The 19538-nt window shown below is 46.4% G+C and overlaps 1 protein-coding gene across 1 annotated transcript in view; it reads left to right on the forward strand.

The window, feature by feature from the left end:
• pdia5 (protein disulfide isomerase family A, member 5) overlaps positions 1–19538 on the forward strand; it is a 54971-nt gene that overhangs the window by 30538 nt on the left and 4895 nt on the right. Inside the window, exons 10-15 of the mRNA XM_036545766.1 lie at positions 2093–2164; positions 3814–3950; positions 7791–7861; positions 9522–9685; positions 11272–11402; positions 16853–16923. Of these exons, the coding sequence (XP_036401659.1) occupies positions 2093–2164; positions 3814–3950; positions 7791–7861; positions 9522–9685; positions 11272–11402; positions 16853–16923 (646 nt within the window). The remainder of the gene's footprint in view (positions 1–2092; positions 2165–3813; positions 3951–7790; positions 7862–9521; positions 9686–11271; positions 11403–16852; positions 16924–19538) is intronic.

A 19538-nucleotide genomic window follows, 5' to 3' on the forward strand; every position in this document is an offset into this window, starting at 1 on the left:
ATGACCATAAGCAGCGTGGTTAGTGCATTTCATAGATAAACACCTGTGCGTCGTTCTAGCTTAGACACACTGTTTTTTTAGACAGTGGCCCATTTTTACACAGTGCTGAGTGGCGTATCTTTTTTGAGATTTTCTCCTTGCTCATATTTTAGTTTATATTTACAGAATTTGCCGAGAAACAAAATGAACAAACAATTGGCTGAGACCATTATGAGTTTCTTTTATTAGAATTGGAACCGGGTGGAGCTGTGAAGTTCTGTATTGTGGGCACTCTTGAAGTTGCAGTGTCTGCAGCCAGGCACAGCCAATTAGGCAAGAGCAAAGGTGGTGAAAAACCCACCAGTAAAATCTGAGGCAAATATGTGCCTCAGGTAAACTACAGAATCAAGTATTTTATATATAGTATGTTGTCTCATTTGCCAGCTCAAATGTGTCGTCATAGCTTGCTAGTATTTTGAAATGGCAGTTTGCTTTTACTCAAGAGAGATGCTAACTCTGGTTGGCTCCTACTACCAGTGTTTAAACTTTTTCTGCCCACCCTAGCAGTGAGTGACTGCTTTTTTCCCATTTCTGTAAAAACACTGTGTGCTCAGTAAGTCATTTAGTTGCTACTTGCCGGGACAGCAAAAGCATTTACCCTACTGCATGTACAAATGAAGAGTTAAAACACAGCGGAGATTAGACTAAGCCCAGTCTATATTGAGTGATGCCCGTAGCATTTCTAGTGAGTGGGTACTTTACAACTCTGGCAAGCAATGACCGTATATTTTAACTGGGCAATCTCACAAGAGGAAATAAATTCTTCATCCTGTTAACAAGCTAAGGGCAGATATTAATTTGGGAGTATTTATGTTTCTGCTTTTAGTCCTAATAGTTTGTTCACCATCTCGTTAAAGACGTTTGATCCTTCTCCATCTCCCCTGATTGGCTGGACCTAGAAATGGGCGGGAGCAGCCCAGTGAAGGGGAACGCAGTAGAAACAGGAACGCTGCCACCATTTTGGCTCATAATTCTTGGTTCTAGTTTCTTCTGGCATTGAGTTCTGATGGGAAAGTGGATAGTGATCACAGAAGTAGGAATTAAAAAGCAGAAAAATCTAGGGCAAAGGCAACGTGAAGGACAAGACAACCTGCTCCTTTTTTTTAACAGACATGCAAAATTAAGTATCAACACTCCCACTGTTTGATCCCCCCTCTTCTCCTCTGCAATACTACCACGGTATTCACGGATCCTCTCAGATCACTGACAGTTACAAATTGCCGCGCTCGCCGGCTACTGTGTTGAGTCCTTGCCGCGTTCTTCACCAGCCAAGATTAATTTCAGTCTGCCGCATGAGATCTGGATAGATAAAGAAAACTATTACAGGAGTAGGGTTTGCTCAGATACGAGCAGTTTCGGAAAAAGGTGTACTTGGAGTTAAGTTGCATCGCTACTATTCATCATTTAATAGTCCTGTGTGATTAAAATGAGAAGAAAAGAGTGCAGGCCAAGGCTATGCCTTCTGTTTTTCAGAGCACCTATTTAATTGAACAAGGCTGACAATGCTGGCTGCCCATCATGAAATAAGCTAATTAGCTTAGTGGCCAGCGCTCATTTAAGATGTTTAGTTTGGCCTGGAGCAAACTGTATTCATTAGGACGTTGTTTATGACCTAATTCTTCTGTGTGTCAATAGAAGCCTCATTGGCTATCTTGCAATATATTTAAGGATGCCGAAAAGTACAAAATTACTCCCTTTTTGTCACAGTTCTTTAGCACAGAAGCAAACGCCACGGATTTCGCTCTTACAGTGATGTCATTAGCAGTTGATTTAGTAACAAATCCACCATTATGTTTCTCCGGATTGGGCATGTCACTGAAAACTGGCCCAAAAGGTTTTCTGCAGATCTTAGTGATGAAAGTACAGCAAACTTGTATAAGAGACTTTTTGACTTGTACTGTCATGTTGATCATGTTGCCATGGTTCATAGAGAAGGTGTATAGTTGTGGTTTTTGTTGGCACAGCTCTGTGTGGTACGTCGGAACCGTTAGTGTTTCCTGGAGTTCCTGCAGTGAATGTGTCCTGACTGGCTCTGTCTCCTCTTTCCTGCCAGGAAGGGGAAGTTCCTGCACCATTATGAGAACTATGGAGCCACGGCCCAGGATATCGTCGACTGGATGAAAAAGTGAGTAAATCTTTCCCCCCTCCTGCGGGATTAGCAGTCCTCCCTGGGATGAAAGCATGGGTCGCTCATTCCCGGGAAATGTACTTTCTCAGGACTTGAGCGTAATCCGGTGTTTGTGTTCCCATATGCACAGGGCAGCAGGTTCTGTGTTTCTGCAAAGGATCAGACAGGCAGAGCGTAACTGTAAACCAGCTGTAGGGCACTGCGCACACACACACACACACACACACACACACACACACACACGCGCGCACTCAGGGGAGCACTCAGCCCGCAGAACACATTCTCCTGTCACTCTTCTTAATCCAGATGTTGGATGCGTGCAGATTACCGGGGCTCTGAGTGCAAGTAACCCCACTCACTTTAATTAAATGCAGATAATCAGAAGAACCCTTTCTGATCTTAAGCAGAAGAATTCCGTCCTTTTATGAAAGCAACTGTAAAAATGCAGGCCGTTATCTCCAGATGAGACGCTGGCATCCGACAGGGTTCGATATGTGTCAGGTGGTACGTGTGTTCGTAGTGTATGTTGTAGACAGCATCCTCTCTCTCCCCTCCAGAAGGTTTAAGCAGGTGGTAGGGTCATGTCTGCAGACTTTGCCCACCTCCCTCACACACCACACACACACACACACCCACACACACACCCTGCCCATGCTCAACCGGGGCAGGAGCCTAAGGTCTGAGAGGCTGGCAGTCTGCCAGGACTACCCACAATGCCTTATTGTCAGAGCACTCTCAGTGTGGACCAGATTACTGCCATTGTGAGCAAGGTCTCAAGGGCAGTGGAAAACTGAGACAAGAAACTCGGAGGAAACGACAATTCAAAGAACCACAAAAAAACAGTATAAGTGGCTCTTAATGCTGTGATAATGAGGTATTTCTGCTCTCCAGAGAGCGTTAACCAGCGGTGAAATGTTCCAGTTCTGCAGAAGTCTGCTGCTGCGCATACTGGCCCCATGACCGCCTTCAGAGAGGGACACTGCATGGCCCACAAAGCACCCAGAGATGCTTACCACAAGAAAACCATTATATGTTATGTGTCTTAAGGGCCCATTACATGGCCTGAAATGCACTTAGGCTGACCTGCATGTCTTTATGAGGCTCCACATCACGGTGGCCCAGTCTGGTCCTGAAGGTCTGTTTCTTTCTCCACCCAAGCACTGAAAGAGATGATTCTAATAATTGCTGTGTTAATTAAACCAGGATAACCTGTCCAGATTGTTTGTCATCTGTAGCCAGCTGGGAAACATGCTGGACTGTGGCCGCCCTTTGGTGAATTTGACTTTGCAGGAACTTAGTCCACTTGTAAATGACCAGACACAAGCAGCCCTTACTGCCTACTGCTTGCTCTACATGTTGACCCAAGCTTTGGAGAGTGCTGTGGTGGATATTCATCATGTGCCTGCAGATGTGTGCTGGCCGGCGCTTGACGGCTCTCGGCTCGGACTTGGCAGCGGCTCGGGGGGAGAGTCATACGGGCGGGGTTGCAGTAGAGCACAGATGAGCCCTGCAAGACGCAGCCAGCTGTGGGGCTCTGTAGCTCTGTTTACAGTAACGTCAGAGGCCTTTTGTGTCCAGGCCAGCTGTGTCTGGTCTCTAAAAAGTCCTCTATCTTTCTCTCTCATTTTTCTGCCTCACCCTGGCAGCCCCCAACCCCCCCAGCCCAAAACTCCAGAGGTGCCCTGGTCTGAGACGGACTCCGCCGTGTTCCACCTGACGGACGACACCTTCGACCGCTTCCTGGAGGAACACCCCTCCGCCCTGGTCATGTTCTACGCCCCGTGTGAGTAACCTGCCGCATTCGCACTACGGCGCCACCGTAAACCCGCAGAATCCGAGAACCGCAAGATTAGCGCTTAATGTACACGTTAAAATGCAGAGATGTAATCATCATAGCAGTCGTGCTCGCGATTATGGTCACCACAATGGTGGGGCTGCAGGTCTAATCAAGTGAATGCAGAAGTAGATTAAACCCCTTTTCAGCACTCTGAATGCTTCAGCGCTCTCTATTAAACCTCTGCTGTGAGCCTCACAAAGCCATTCTCGCCTGTGAAGTTTTCAGTGTTTATGCCGTTTTTTTATGCCATTGTCCCCCCGTTCTCATTGCCTGGACCTCCGCCAGCACCTGCGGGGCCTTTTCTGTTCCCTGGTCACCAACAAAGACCCTCACACACAATGACCCGAGTCGAGGTCTGCAGGGGGTCCTGACCTGCCGAGGACCCGTCAGTTTCTTTCTCCAGGGCAGGAAGTGGGCGAGACGGGGCGGCACTCTCAGATCGACCCGCACAAAGCCCCCACTCGGCACACCCGGCTGGGCCCATAGTGGCCGTCCGCTGAGAGGTGGGCTATGGTGGGGATGGCTGGTCACCTGATGGGACTCTTTCTCACTTCACACCTTTTTCAGACCTGCTTCCTGTATCCCAGGCCCCACTTCCTGTATGCCCCCACAGTCCATGCATTCATCAGGCCACTGACGCAGGTTGCTTGTCATGAGCGCCGTTAAAGTAAATGAAAGCGGATCCATAATGTATAGGGAATTGGGGGGCGGGGTTACTGGCCCGGCGACAGCGGTTTCTTTGATTTGCGTTTGCACTCTTAACGGTAGTCACTACTGCACCTGCACGACTGCACTGCCTCCGTGCGATCGGACCCTGCTGTGCGCTGCCAGGCTCCTCGGCCGGATCGGGGGCTCTGAATGGGCTTAATTCTCCATAAAGATCTGCACTCAACCGATCTTCTAAAAGAGCGAGGATAAAAATGTCAAGTTTCGGAGAGCTTTAGTGAATGTGTCGCTTTGCGGCATCTCTTGACTCCCACGGCGAGCAGCCTGATAAGAGATGAAGTAGCCAGCAGTAATCCGGGGCAGAAAGTCTTAAAAAGGCAGATTTTTTTTTTTTTTTTTCCCTGTTGAAAATAATGGCTGCTGGGAATGGTCTTGCCGAGGCTGAGTCAGAGGAAGTGATTACAGCCGCCCTGTCCGGCTTCAGGTGAACAGAACCGGCCTCCGTGGTGAAAAAACACGCCCTCTTAATTCGGACCAGCGTCACAGAACCGCAGCTGCCCTTTCAGGCACACCCACGGGGGAACGGAGCCTTTTGTTCGGATTCGGATCCCGGCCGAGCCATTGTTTCTCTGCGTGAGAGACCCGTTGCTCCAGGTGTTGCGGATCAGCTCTCCTCTCTGCTCCTATTCACCCGCTGCAAGGAGCCCATTTCCCTCACCCCCGCCTGCTCTGAAACCCTAATTAATTGTGTTGATTATACAAGCAGAGAGATGATGCACAGATGCAAAAATAGCATGTGTGTGACTTTTCCTGCCCTCCTCTTCTCACAAGGAAAAGAGTGCACTTGTTTTTCCTCTTAAGTCTCCCAAAAGAAAAGAACTATCCCTTATCTAAATCCATTCTTATGAAGCAATAAAAATGATGTAGAAATAACTCTCTTTAGTAATGCAATGCTGGATCACACTCCAACGGGAATAGGTTGGGTGGAGCGGTGATTTTGACACACTTACTGCGCCTTTTAAAAGCTGGAGTGAGCCTAAAAGGGGAAAATGCAATTTTATCCTGATACTTGAAGAGATTCAGCCTCTTAACAAATCTGTTAAGTCCCTGCTAATCACATGCTGAGGTGAGAGAACATAGTTGAAAAGGGCATTGGAGGATCCATTTGTGTCTTATAATTACCCTATAGTTGCATATGCAAAGAGTCAGGTGCTTTTCTGTTACGGGTTTCTGCAAACAGTAGTGAGGGCTCCCTGCGGAAAGCAAGTGTGGGGAAAAACTTCAGGGGTGAAAAAAATGCAAAGTGTTTATTTGTGACCATGACACAAGTGTTTTTTTTTAAGATTTGGAAAATGATAAGAAATGTACAGCATTCCCCAGGAGTTTTTTTGCACACTAAAAATAAAATGGCAGTGAGTTAGCTGGGATCTGTTCTCTGAAGGAATGTGCTTGGGTTGAGATATGGTATGCGACTGCTCTCTGTCCTGTTTGCTCAGTAAGGTTGTGTCAATCCCTCTCGGTGTTTGAGAATTTCATGGCAGCGGTCAGAAGCCTGTGCATTCCACAGCTGATGAGGCATTTGGTGATTTTTTTGGAGCCCTCGTTCTCCTTACTCCCCGCGATTCTCCTCGGATCGCTTGGCTAACGCTCCGGGCCTGGCTCCGGCTCTGGCGCTGGCTGTAGTGGATGACATCAGAGGGACAGGGCCGAAATCTGGTCTAAATCATCATTCTCAGAGTGTGATGGAGTTGACGCCTTCCTCGCCGCGGTCTCACGCTTGCTTAATTTTCTCCCCAAAACATTAAGGCCCAGAACAAGGTTTCAAACCCCAGCTGTCAGAACTGAGCGACTGGCTTGCGTGGCATCTGAACCGGGCCAAGAGTACACGCCGTACTTTGAATGCTGGGGCGTTAAACATTGCACTGATTTGCTGAAGAGTGTGTAAATACGAAGCGGGGGCCTGAGTCTACCCACTCATTCACGTTTACGATGGCTCCGCAGCGAACATTTGATGGCTAATGGGTTTCTATTTATGGAGCCGCAATAATTTCCCTCTTATTCATAATTGTAACTGAGAGGAAGAATGTGAAATTTATCTACCTGAAATTTGATGTTGCTTTTCACTGCCAGTCAGGCACTGACAGGGGAGTCAGCATCTCAGGTTGGGATCCCTTGTCTGTGTATGGTAGGGCAGAGCTACGGTTGCACGTCTGTCTGAAACATCTGGGGAATTCCCCAGGTTAATGGGGGGGGGGGGGGGGGGAATGACACTTTCCTGGAAGAAGGGATTTTGTGAATTGATTTAACAGGTGTTTGTATCAGGTGCAGCAGCAGCATCCATTCACTCGTGTCCAGCGGCACTGTCGACAGGGTGGGTCAGACGTGCGTTTCCCACAATCAGGGAGGGGCTTGCCCCCATCACAAGGAGGTGTCACCTCTTAGATTCGCTCGCTGACCCCGGAGGCCTGACCTGACCCCGCTGGAAGCTTTCTGAGTCCTCTGCAATGCTTTAGTCTGCCGTGTCTGAATCACCTGCTCCTTATGTCTGCCGCTGTCCCTGAATTCCTTTCAGGTTTGAAGTGAAAGTCTCAGTGTTAAAAAAAGTGTTCGTCCTGTGGAAAAAAAATGATGATGGTTAGAATTGAGATAGGAGCTGAGGGGTTAATTTACATTATAAGGTGTTCAGACAAACTTGTTTTGAGTTACAGTCATTAATACTTATTTACTGGTGTACACAACGTATCAGTAATCAGACACTTTGATTGTGTGGGCATGGTTTCCTTTGCCCCCTCTCCTGCAGTCATTGGTGAGAAGCGGTGCATACAGTTGCGCAGGGCAGCCCGTGTGGGTTGGCTGGCATGAGTTGGCAGTGTGCAGTGTAAGCAGTAAGGCACTATCAGTTATCACTTGCTTGGAGGAGAACATTAATTCAGGGCAGCCCGCTGTGCAATTCAATCAACCCACCAATACGTCATCTGCCGCTGACCTCAGTGTGACCCGCGAGTTCTTGCCATCTTTTTTGAAACGTGAGCCGAGATTCCTGCGCCCGCGGCCAGCACGCTGAACTCTGTGCCATCCTGCCTGTCCCGTCATAACCGCCCCCGTCTTTTTCCCTCTCAGGGTGCGGCCACTGTAAGAAGATGAAGCCGGAGTACGACGAGGCGGCGGAGATCCTCAACAAGGACAAAGACGTGAGTGCGGCGCCACGCCGAGCGGCTGGCCCTTTAAGGCCGCCAGAGTTGAAAGCAGGGGCTGCTGGGGATTTAAACCGGAGCTGAGAACAGTCTTGGCTCGCGAGCTGAGCCCGGACCCGGAGCGTTTGGTACTGATTAGCTGGGTGTGTCCGGTCCGCGGCGGTGCTGCGCTCTCTCCAGTGCCAGGAGTGAGCCAATAAAATCAGCCGAACTTCATGATAGTTGCAATTATCTCATCCTCTCGTCGTCCCTGTAGCCTTCAGCTTGGACCTGTTGCGTGGCTCGGTGCCCAGCACTGTATTTCAGTGGTAGGCTGTTGCATTATCTAATGGAGGATGCGTGTTTAAAGTCCTCCCACCCCTATCCCCGGGGATCTATGAGGTCATTTATTTTTTCGCGTGTGTCTGTACACACGAGGGGTTACACATTATAGTGCTTTCTTTCCACAAGGAGTATTCAGTTTCCTCTTCCAGAGCAGATTTAGTAAGTGTTGTTAAATGTGTATATTAATATATAACACCGCAGTTTTGCAGGTCATGTACCTGCTATTTGTTAACTGAATGCCCCAGTGAATTGCCAGGAGATGGTATACATCCTGCAGATTTACTGCAGATGTTGCTATGGAGTTTTGTTTGTTAAACTGTAGTCCGGAAAGGGGTGGTGCTGCTCTATGTGATGTGGCCCTCAAGTGCATGGTGAAGCAGAGTTGCATTCCATAGGCAGCGGGCAGCAACATGTTTCACAACGGGACCGATGCAAGGAGAAGTCCAGATTTTGTTAAGCGTATTCTGCGGCCAGAACCTCTGGACTTTGTTTCCCATCATTCCCTCTGAGAAAACTTGTGTGGCACTTTGTGGATTGAAGCTTGTCCAGATGTGTGAGACTTCCTGCCATTCACATTCCATTACTCTGGCACACCAAGAGGAAGGACCCTGTGGTTCAGGCCATTTAACAGAATCAAGGCTTGCTTGCCTGTCTTTATTTTTTTATTTAGCAGATGCCCATCCAAAATAACTTTTAATGCATTTTACATGGGGATATTTACTGCAGTTTCTTCACCCTGCACAAGGGCTCATCTGCACCACCGCACTAAGGAATCAAACATGTGACCCTCTGGTCACAAGCCTATATCCCTCACCCTTGGGTGAGTTAATGGTGGAGGATACTAATGAAAGGAGAAAGGTCAGGCTGCAAATCTGTGTAAGAAGGCAAGTCTCGTCCAAAGCAATCTTGTCTAAGGATGCAAAGTTTAACTGTAACCACAGCCCCAGCCACAACCCTTTGCTAAATTTGTATCTGGAAAGATTTTAACATCCATGGATAGGATTGCATGAACAGATCTGCCTCTAGCACCCCTTGTGTCAAACTGCGAGGCTGTTTCCAGTGCTTTGTGGAAATGTCCTCTCACACTGCGCTGGAGTGCTGCTTCTGATCCCTCCACCTGAGTTTTCACTGCACCTGTCAGCCACTTCCTGTTCCTCCCCCCAGCTGTAACCTGTCAACCACAAAGAGCCAGAAGACCTTTAGTAACCACAGACTCCACTCAGCACTCTCCTTGGAGCCCTGCAGAGTGAGGAGAGGTGTCTGTGTCTCTCTCTCTCTCTCACTCCCTCTCTTTTTCCTCCCCCTCTCCCCCATCAATCCTTCACTCGTCCAGAGCCCGGGCGTGCTGGCCGCCGTGGACGCCACCGTGCACAAGGCCGTCGGGGACCGCTTCAAAATCTCGGGCTTCCCCACCGTGAAGTACTTCGAGAAGGGCGAGGAGAAGTACACTCTCCCCCACCTGAGGAGCAAGGACAAGATCATCGAGTGGCTGCAGAAGTAAGACCCTCCTTGACACCTCCTCCTCCTCCTCCTCCTGCTGCTGCTACTGCATGCAATCTGCTGAACCATCACTGAAGCGTCCGGTTCAGATGGACGCGGTTAGCTGAATGGGGGGGGACCGGCAGTCTGTCTGCATTAGTGAATTAGACTGTGAGACTGCCTATGTGGAGCGGACAGGTAAGGTCACAGGCAGGTGGGAACCACCTATTTCCACAGCCGTCCCTCCTCCTCTCGGTGCTCAGATCTGGGACGCTGCTTCTCAGGAACCCCATTAGGCCATAAATATTGAACAGGTAGAGAGGGCCAGAAGGCGTCCCTGAGTGTTTTTCGGTGGGGATGTTTTCTGATGTCTTTATTTTTCCGCGACCTTGTTTTGAGAACGGCGGCGAAATCCTTTTAAAGGAATGTGGCCATTGAAAAGATTGCTGTACTAATACCTCTCTCCAGTGTGTTAATATTAATACCTCAAGCCTGAAGCGCTTGGATTGCTCCGCTCAGGTTCCCAGATGGACTCCACATCAACGAACCAAAACATCCATTTAGCAGTGTTTCCCCTCCATTCCATTCAAACTTGCCCTCAGAACCCTCGCAACCAGCTGCTCCCAGTGAATGCTAAAGTGGGTCTGTCAAGTACAGCAGTGTAAGTCAGTGTTGTATGCCAGTAGAAAAGCCACAGCCTTTACTCATAGTCCACCGACAAATAAATGAACCTCATATGCAGTTTATCCTGTCACAGTAAAGACCTAAATAACCTCCAGGGGAAGACTGTGGAGACTGTGCTTTAACTGTAACGGAGGTCTGTTTATGCCATAACCCCCTGAGCCTCTGTGCCGTGTCCCAGTAGTTCCGTCTTTGTGTGTGTCTCCGTGCCACCATGTCCTGTTCCTGCCACGTTCCCTAAATAACGACCTTGTAAAGCCCCTCGGCCCGCAGGTGAACCAGTGTAAGTGATTAAGCTCCGGAGACGGCCAATATCACGGCTGACTGACCCGGCGAATGTGACCTCCGGGGAATTGAATTTGAACCGGTGGTCAGCCCCCCCTGTAAATCAGGGGACGGGACACTGCGCCCCGCCGGTAACGCACGCATAACTTTTACAGCGGTGTCATGCTGCTGCAGTGTTACAGCAGCTCCGTCTCACTGTTCTGTGCCGGCCGAGAAGACGCTGACAGGCACACTGCTGGGGACATGGAGACAGCTTTCAATACTTTGAAATAAGAACTTACAGCCATCTCTTCAATATTAGGATTTAATGTAATAAGAATTATGTCATTTAATATTTCATTGTCACATGGTGCTAACAATGTCCAACATTCCTATTTTAATGGGAGTTTTTCTTTAACTTTTTTTTGGTAATCTGTTTTATTTTATTCATTGGAAAACACTCAAGATTATGCTGTCACATGCTACTTTGTCCATTCCTATTCCTATTCCTGTATGTGTGCACTGTGTCCCTTGCTTAAAGAATGCTCCACCTATACGTGAATACCAGCATGGAGTCATTTCTGTACATAGACATTCGCCCGTTTTAATCAGAGCACGATCTTGCCCACCCCCTCCCCCTCCCCCTCCTCCTACGCTAGCCCACAGGCTCCTCCTCCCCCGGAGCAGTCGTGGGAAGAGAAGCCCTCCAGCGTCAGCCACCTGGGAGCGGAGGACTTCCGGGAGGCACTGAAGAAGAAGAAGCATGCGCTCGTCATGTTCTACGCCCCCTGTGAGCACCTCACTGATCATTACTAATATTATTACCATCTCACACCTGTATTTTTACGCTAAATCACTGACAGTTTTAACACACTAAGTGTTAAACACATTATAGTACACCGTCCCAGTCACACTCCTTAGTCAGTTGTGCCAATAGCAGAGGTCCGCAGATAGCACAGTGGACAGTAAGGGAGAGATAGAGGTACCTTTTGCATTCCCAGGTGTACAGTGATGTCACACCTTTCCTATAGAGTGTACTCTCCAGCTGTGGTATGGTAGTGTGGTAAGTAACTCTAGCTGATGATTGCTGCCTCATATATTCAGCTGGCCAACTAAGTAACCAATAACTAGTTAACTGCGGGATCGTTCATTAGCTGTTTAAAATGTGCAGTAACATTGTCTTTAATAGTCACAGTGTAGCTATATAGAAGGAGAACTGAGGTGACACTCCAGGGTATGTGCCGCAGGTAGTGGATACTCACTGGAACATCTTGGCTTACAGCTTTAATGACCTGGTGTTATGGATATTTAGGATGCAGATTTGAAGGCTTGTATATTTATAGTTTTAGATAAAACAATGTTTTTAAAAGCAAAAAAAAAAATGAAAAATGTAATTTTGCACTCTGTTGAAATGATGCACTGTAGCTATATTAGTCATCTTGTATTAGCTGAAAGGCTAGTTTTCTTGCTCGCTGGCTGATCAGATAGTCATCTTGATACTGGACTCTTTAAATTATGGCTAGTTTTAAACCACCTCTATCTTGAAAGGGTCATACTTTTAATGTTGGCTTTCTGCTCTCTGCACTTACATTTTATGCAAAGTGTGATTAGTTTTTGTCCCGTCAGTCACACATGCCTCTGGTCAAAGACGGGGAAGAGGCATTTAGTCATTGTGATCGGGCCAAGGCTCAGAAAGGGTCAGCAATGTCCAGGACTTAAGGATGAACATCACTTCTGTGATAATAAGTCAACCTGAAATAGGATGATGCTCTCTATGTATACGTCTGCTAAGCAGGCTACATTTTATTACTAACATATATAGTTTGTCTCCTTTTGGTTTAACTATCACTTGTGTGCTTCTTAGTGGTGGCCACTTAAAAGTATTAGACCCCTTAACAAGGGAGTCAGGTGCCTATTTTTTTTCTTTTTTTCCCCATAATTCGTGATTTTTTTCCAAGAGTTTTTAAAACCCCTAGAGCAGCATACATCAGTGACTAGAACTGAGGCTAGATACAAAAGCAATGGAAAAACCCTCCTTTAATGGTATCTTTAAACAGCATACATTGCTTAAATATTCCTCTATGAAATAATGCTTCTGACACAAAAATAGGAAAAACAACTTAATCTTTTTTAAAGCCTCGCCTCCTCCTCCTCCTCCTCAAAGTTGCTTAATCCTCTGTGAATCCTCTGTAAGGCTGTTGGGGGATTTGCTTGATCAAACTATTTTCTAACATGCGGAGACTTTAATGCCCTCAGACAATATGTTAATTGTTACAAAGGGGCTTTCTAAGCTTTCAACGTCAGCTCCCGAGTCCATAACTCCTTCTAACATATTAGTTGTTTTTTAACCTGGGGAATTCTCCTTTAATTCTGTATCCTAATATCCATGACATGTTATTAAATGCTTTTTTGTAACTTTTAACCAACTGTGGTAAATAAGGTGGAAAAATGTGAAACGAGTCAGGATGAGAATCTAGTCTATCTTCTGGGTTGTTGTGCCCAGTTAAAAAAGGGTGAGTTTATTGTTTAAGAGATCATAAGGGCTTCAGCCCCAGCCACCTGACATGACACATTTGTGTTGATGCACTGGAAATTAAAGAATAAATGCCAAGCACTTGAATGATTGTGGGAGCCCTTATAATTTTTACAGTGCATGTACGTGATTCTGGAAAAGGGGAGAGCAATGACCTTGGAAAGACTACAAGATCATGCTAAAAAGAGTGCAAGGCTGATTCTTATTTAGATTACGTCTGTCTTTGTAATGGTTTTTCGGCCAGGGCAAAAGGCTTACTGTACAGCCAGTGCTCAGACTGTCACCCCTGTAGGATGGCACGCACCAGCATTCAGCTGACGTTAACGTGTGTATTGTCCGTCCAAGACCTGGGGGCAGTCTGACGCAGCTAATAGTCTTTTCAAGCATAACAGCAAACCTGTTCCTCCCAACAAGTACAGCTGCGCATGCAGCTCTCATCTCAAAACCAGCAGGTTCCTGATTGGTTTTAGGCCCATGGGGAGGGGTTGAAGTTCAGGAGGCGGGGGGGTGGTGGATAAAGGGCTGAGTAAAATCCAGAGGTTTTTCAGCTACTTCAGCCTGGCTGTGAGTGTGCGTTTTTGAGTCCTAAGCTCTGGGCAATGAGGCATTGCCAAATTGACCTGACACAAAGCTGGAACTCCGCCTGGCCTTTTAAATCTAATAATAATAGTGGGGGAAGAAAAAGTCCCGCGCTCAATTATTCATAATCACACTCAGGGTCCACAAATTAGGAGGAGCGCAGGGTCACACAGCCTCAGCTTTGTTTGAAGTCAGATGTTCGTAAACCCGCCATAAAGTGCGCATTACACCCCTCCACCCAAAATTCAGCATTCAAGGGGTCATTTTTGTTTGATAACTTAAATAGCTGTGGCACGGCCCTAGTGTCTAGTCGGCGCCGTGGTGATTTTATTAGATGGCCATTCATTTTTCGTCCCCTCTCAAGAGCTTGTGGGATTTCTGTAAATCGGGTTAATTAAAATGCAGAATGGGTCGCCTATGAAAAGTGAAGTAAAAAGCAGCGTTGAGAGAGACAGTAAGCCAATTAGGAGAACCTGAAAAAAGCCCTGTCAGTGAAAGGTGATTTGTTCTCTGTATAAGCAGAATATACGCTCATTAATGATCAGGGCTGTACTTCAGTATCCCCAGACGACGCCGTCAGTAAGTTTGGCTAAGGAGAAGTGTCCCTGATTCACTGGATTGATCAGGTGTTTTGCGCTTAGCGACAAGGTCAGAACGAGATGGGTATTACAAATGTGTGGGAATGTAAATCAGACGTTCTCCATCTGCATGCAGGGCTCCCCAAAGCAATCAGCCAGGTGTGTGTGTATGTGTGTGTGCGTGTGCATATATCTTTTTTGCTGTACCTTTTGAGCTAGTAGTAATCTTTGAATCTCAGTTTAGGGGATTCCGGAGCTTTTTCTGGACTTCTGGAATTATTTTTCACATAAGATATCGTAACTGATTTTAACATTTGTACAACATTTGTGCAATAAAGAAGTTATTGCTAGCTAGCTATGTGCATATTGTAGCTAATCAGCTAGGTCGAAAGTTTTAGCCATTAGCAGCTAGCTTGCACTAACTAGTGTCTATGTATTACATAGCTAGCTATCGAAATAAAAATGGCAAGATACTTGTGCAGCAGGTACTGTAGAATCACAGGCAGTAACTGTGAACAGTCGCTGATCAGCAAATCTGCTACTCCTCGTAACTACCCATTAGTAATAGTACTCACTAGTAATGCCTACCTAGCCAAATGTATTTCACTAGGTAATTTATTGATATTTAGATTAGGTTAATATTTCTTTTATTCCCACTTGTGTCTGAGATGCCTGAAATGATACGGTAGTGGCAGAAATGCATTGGGACAGTTAAGTGTCAACCATATTCCTGGAAAAAAAAAAGAAAACTTCACAGGTGCATGTCTTTAGATGCAGTTTTTTTTTTTTGCAGAATTTGCAGAATTTTTACCACAGTACATGTGTATATTTTTAGCTGAAGTTGCATATACTTTTATTTTTAGGCCTTTTAAGGCATTTTTGGATAGCTCGATAAAACAAGCGTTGCATACCATAAGCAAGATTTAAGTTACATTTTAATCAGTTTTCATAGTCTTTGGTTTATAACTAAGGAATAACTTCGTAGGCTACCTACACATACACACAACTTACTAGATTGTGGCTACCTTATTAAATATATACCTCTGTATTTAGATCTATATGGCAAGGTTACTTAGGAAAGTTATACTAGATTAAAATGACTTATGAGACCAACTTACTGTTTACAGTATTTCTCATTACATTTACAAAGCAGTAGCATGCTTCTTGGATGCCTTGGCAAAAATGCAAACAACATATACATTTGTAAATTAATTATGCAAAATTGTATAACATTAAACAAAGCTTATGACAGAGATCCTTTAAATATTATGCTATTTGTAGTTAGCTGCAAGTCTTCTGACATGGTGTTGGTTTGTTTTGGTTGCAGGCATAAACAAACATTTATGATCTTTTTTTGGGTCTGTGCAGCTTGCTTTGGTTTTTTGATGGGGTAAAAACCCTCACAACCTCTACTTCGTATCTGAGACAAAAATCACGATAACAGCAAAAAAATGTACCCAGTACCTAGTGCAAGTTTAAAAAAGAAAACATGTACCTAAGTGCAGGTTTAAAAAAGAAAACGTACCTAGTGCAAGCTGTGTAGCTGTGTAGATGTGAAACAGCAGTAAACATGACTCAGAGAACACAGGCTGACAGCGACACCTCCGATCCCTCCCACAGATGGCTGCTGACAGGCAGGGTCCATCAGAGGCAGGTTATAAATATTCCCGTCCATCTCCGCCTGACAGGCAAGGGGCCGAGGAGGGGCCCGTGTGGGACGCTCGTCCTGAGCCGCTCTGCCCACAGGATCAGGGAGGCGCTGACAGATATGGATCACCCAGCGCAGAGAGCGCGGGACGCTTCATTTATGAAGCCAAAACGCAGGACGTTTCATTTACGAAGCCAATCTGGGAATTTTATTACAGGCCGTAAAACATACTGAGCAATTACTAATGCGGGGTAATTCTGAAAGGGAGAAAGGGAGGTAGAGAGGTGTGTGTGTGTGTGAGAGAGAGAGAGAGTGTGTCTCTCAGAGAGTTGTGGAGGGCATATTAAAGGATGGCCATCGCAGGAAGGGTCATTGAGTCAAGTAGAGCACTCCTGGTGGGCTCCCCTTGAGACTATCACCTCCTGTCAGTTTGCAGAGTCACTGCGGTACAGACAGGACCACCACAGTCCAAGGCTGCGACCTCCACACCAGCCTCTCTGCTCCTCACCTGCTATAGCCGCTTAACCACATTCAAATACTAGGAAACCTGTCCATTTTTAATGCCCGTTTGGTGTTAATTGGAGCAAGATGAAGTGGGGCCTAAATCTTTGTGCCTGTCACTGAAGGTCATTGCCTTTATTATAGTGATTTTTGCTCACTTTGCTGTACTATTCATGTCTGTAGCCATGATGACAGTCTAGCTTGCAGATGTGACCTTGTCGCAGCTGCTGATTTAATGGCTTGGATAAAGAATTATTCAAAGTGGTCAAACGAAAAAATCGCAGAGGTCGGGCACCCTACCTGTAGTCCTGAGGTGTATTAGTGTGTTCTGCAGGTTCACGTTTTATGTGTACTGTTCTGTGCAATGAGTGTTAATGTGTATCCTTGCCTCTGCATAACAGGGTGTCCCCACTGCAAGAATGCTGTCCCCCACTTCACAGCAGCAGCGGAGCTCTTCAAAGAAGACCGTAAGGTGAGCACTTTTTCCCTCAACACCCCAAAATTAGCTGTTCCTTACAACGACCATATGTACTCTCTGACCCGCTGGTATTTCACGAATTTAGCAAGCAGAGAGGCCCCTTTTTATACAAGGCGGTGTTTGGCTTTCAGTGCTGCTGGTATTTGTCATCGTTTTTGTCTTTTTTTTTTTTTTTAAACAAATGATAAAATTGTTTTTCACAAACAGCTGAAGTTCATTACACATAACGTCATCTTTTCTTAATCTTCCAACAACAGCCCTTTAAATTTTTGGCGCACACATCTCTTTATTCACTTCATTGGAATCTGGAACTGTATTGGTCAGAAGTTGCAGCAGGAAGGTTGTATTTATCACTGTTTTCGCCGTGGTGCCCCCGGGATCCTCGTGTTAGTGTTATGTAAGAAAAAGAAAAAAAAAAAAAAAAGTTTTTTCTTTTTCCTGAAAGTCTGTGGCTCAGGCACTCTGCGCCCAGCATCTCAAGTTGTTCAAGAGACAAAGTCTGAAAACACTTCCCCTGGTATGTACAAAGCAGAGCACACTGGCTCTCTCGCATCAATTCACTGCATGTTTGGAAGGAAGAGACACCCCGCTGTCGTGCCGGTCAACTCTGACCCCGTAACAACAGGTATAAATCTAAGAGGCATCATGAGGTTGCCAGGGACTGCGCTTGTGTTAACAGGGGAGTCACTGGCGGGATTTGGACAGCCACGGGCTAGGCTGGACACCGTCCGCACCTCTAAGTCAGAGATGTGTGCCGTGGCAGAGGACCAAGAACACTGGGGAGAAGCAGGGAGGAAACCCGCAGAGAAGGGCCTGTTTGTTTGGGCACAGCAACACAATGGTGTCCAGTGCAGAGCGGTGAGAGGCAGACAGCCTTAATCCAGCTCAGCTCAGCTCATCCCTCAGAGCCCCAGGATCAAACACAGAGACTGATGGGCCTCTCTAACAGGGAGAAGGTCCTCAACTTACCCCTGCCCCGCCCCTAAACATAACCGCCAGCAGCACCAAGAACATCCTCCCACACAAAGCCCTGTGGGCCTGTGGGCTGTTGGGCACAGGCATGGGAATGGGCTGGAGCCTTGTCGGAGTAGGCCATTGCACAAGTCATTTTCCCTGTGCTCCATGTCTGCATAACTTGCAGAATTTGACTATCTGTAGACTTTTTGCTGTGGTGGTATTACAGTCAAATATAGGTTGCCGCATTTGTTTACGCGAGTCAAACAAATCGGGCTTTGTTTTTTTCACTTTGATGCCCTCCAATTAAACAGGAAATAAAGCTTGGAGAAACAAAGGGATCTTGCCTTGTCTCACAGTGAATACAGAGTATGGAGCACTGCAGGGAAAACAGACCTCCCCCCTGCATTTTCCTTCAGTTTAACTGAGTATCTGCAAATGAGAATCGGATTATTCATTTCCAAAAGATCTTTGCCGTTATTGTAATGAGAAGGGTATATTTAGAATAAAAATTGACTGGCTGTATAATCACCTGCATAGGAGGTGAGGTTATTAAACATTAAAAAGCTGAAAATTAGCACCCCTGGTAGATATTCCTACTATACACTATAACGAGTTCTCTCTGCCTAAGCAGAATTGTAGAACTGTAGTCCGCTTTTTCAAAGCCCACAATGGGGAGTCTCAATTTTCATCTTGAATTGGCTAAATCTACTGTTCCAGGTTTCTGTGGACAGTGAAACTGCGACACACGACATGGGGTTCACTCTGCAGACTGGAACTGCGTCATTAACGTTATTCCTGTTTGACAGCACAGCGTTACACCTCTTTAATGGAAAACTACCCCTTTCAGGCCACTCTGACAGCATCAGACCCCCGAGAGGCTGGCTTCTCATTGGCCAGGTTCAGTGGGTTGGCTGTGCTAGGGCCTTATTAATTGCAGCATGTGACACATCCACCAGACCCCCCCCCCCCCCCCCCCCCCGATACACACAGACAGGCACACACACCTCTCCCATTTCCCCTCCTCAGTAACATTTCCCTGAGAATGTGCAGGAGAGGGACTGTAGGAAGGATTGGGGGTTGGTTAAATTACCTGGTCTCACTCAAAGATCACTGTGTTTCCATGTTGTTGCCAAGGCCTCTCAACACATTTGCTTTTTTGTGTGTGTTGAATTGCAGTGGAACAGCCACGCTGTAATTTCAGGAAGGAACGTCTGTTTTATATCGTCTGAGAGCAGCCCACTTGCCGGGATTGCACCCTGTCAAATTTGTTTAGCCTCAACAATAACTGTTTAATAGCGTGTCCCACTCATGAGAGAAATCTGTCACTCAGGTATTCATCTCCCAGAGACGACTGCCAATAACCACGGTGACAAGTAGCGTGTGCTGTTTCAAATTTCTGAAAATGTAACCTTTCTGGCAAAGCGAAAAGGACGGACTGAACGCACAATGTAATGGTTCTGAGCCTGTATGGCTCATCTGAGCTTGCTAAACGCTAAACTACAAAAACACTCTCAAAAAACCCAAATCTGTTTTGTTGTTGTTCTACTGAAAAGAGTGTTTTTTTCCCCCTGAATAGTTTATCTTGAATGCATTATTCTTCCTCCGAAGAAACAGTGGGAGGACAAATTTGGGAAAGCGGAAAGTGGATAGGA

This window comes from Megalops cyprinoides, chromosome 14, assembly GCF_013368585.1.
Source record: "Megalops cyprinoides isolate fMegCyp1 chromosome 14, fMegCyp1.pri, whole genome shotgun sequence".
In the NCBI taxonomy this organism is placed as follows: Eukaryota; Metazoa; Chordata; class Actinopteri; order Elopiformes; family Megalopidae; genus Megalops; species Megalops cyprinoides.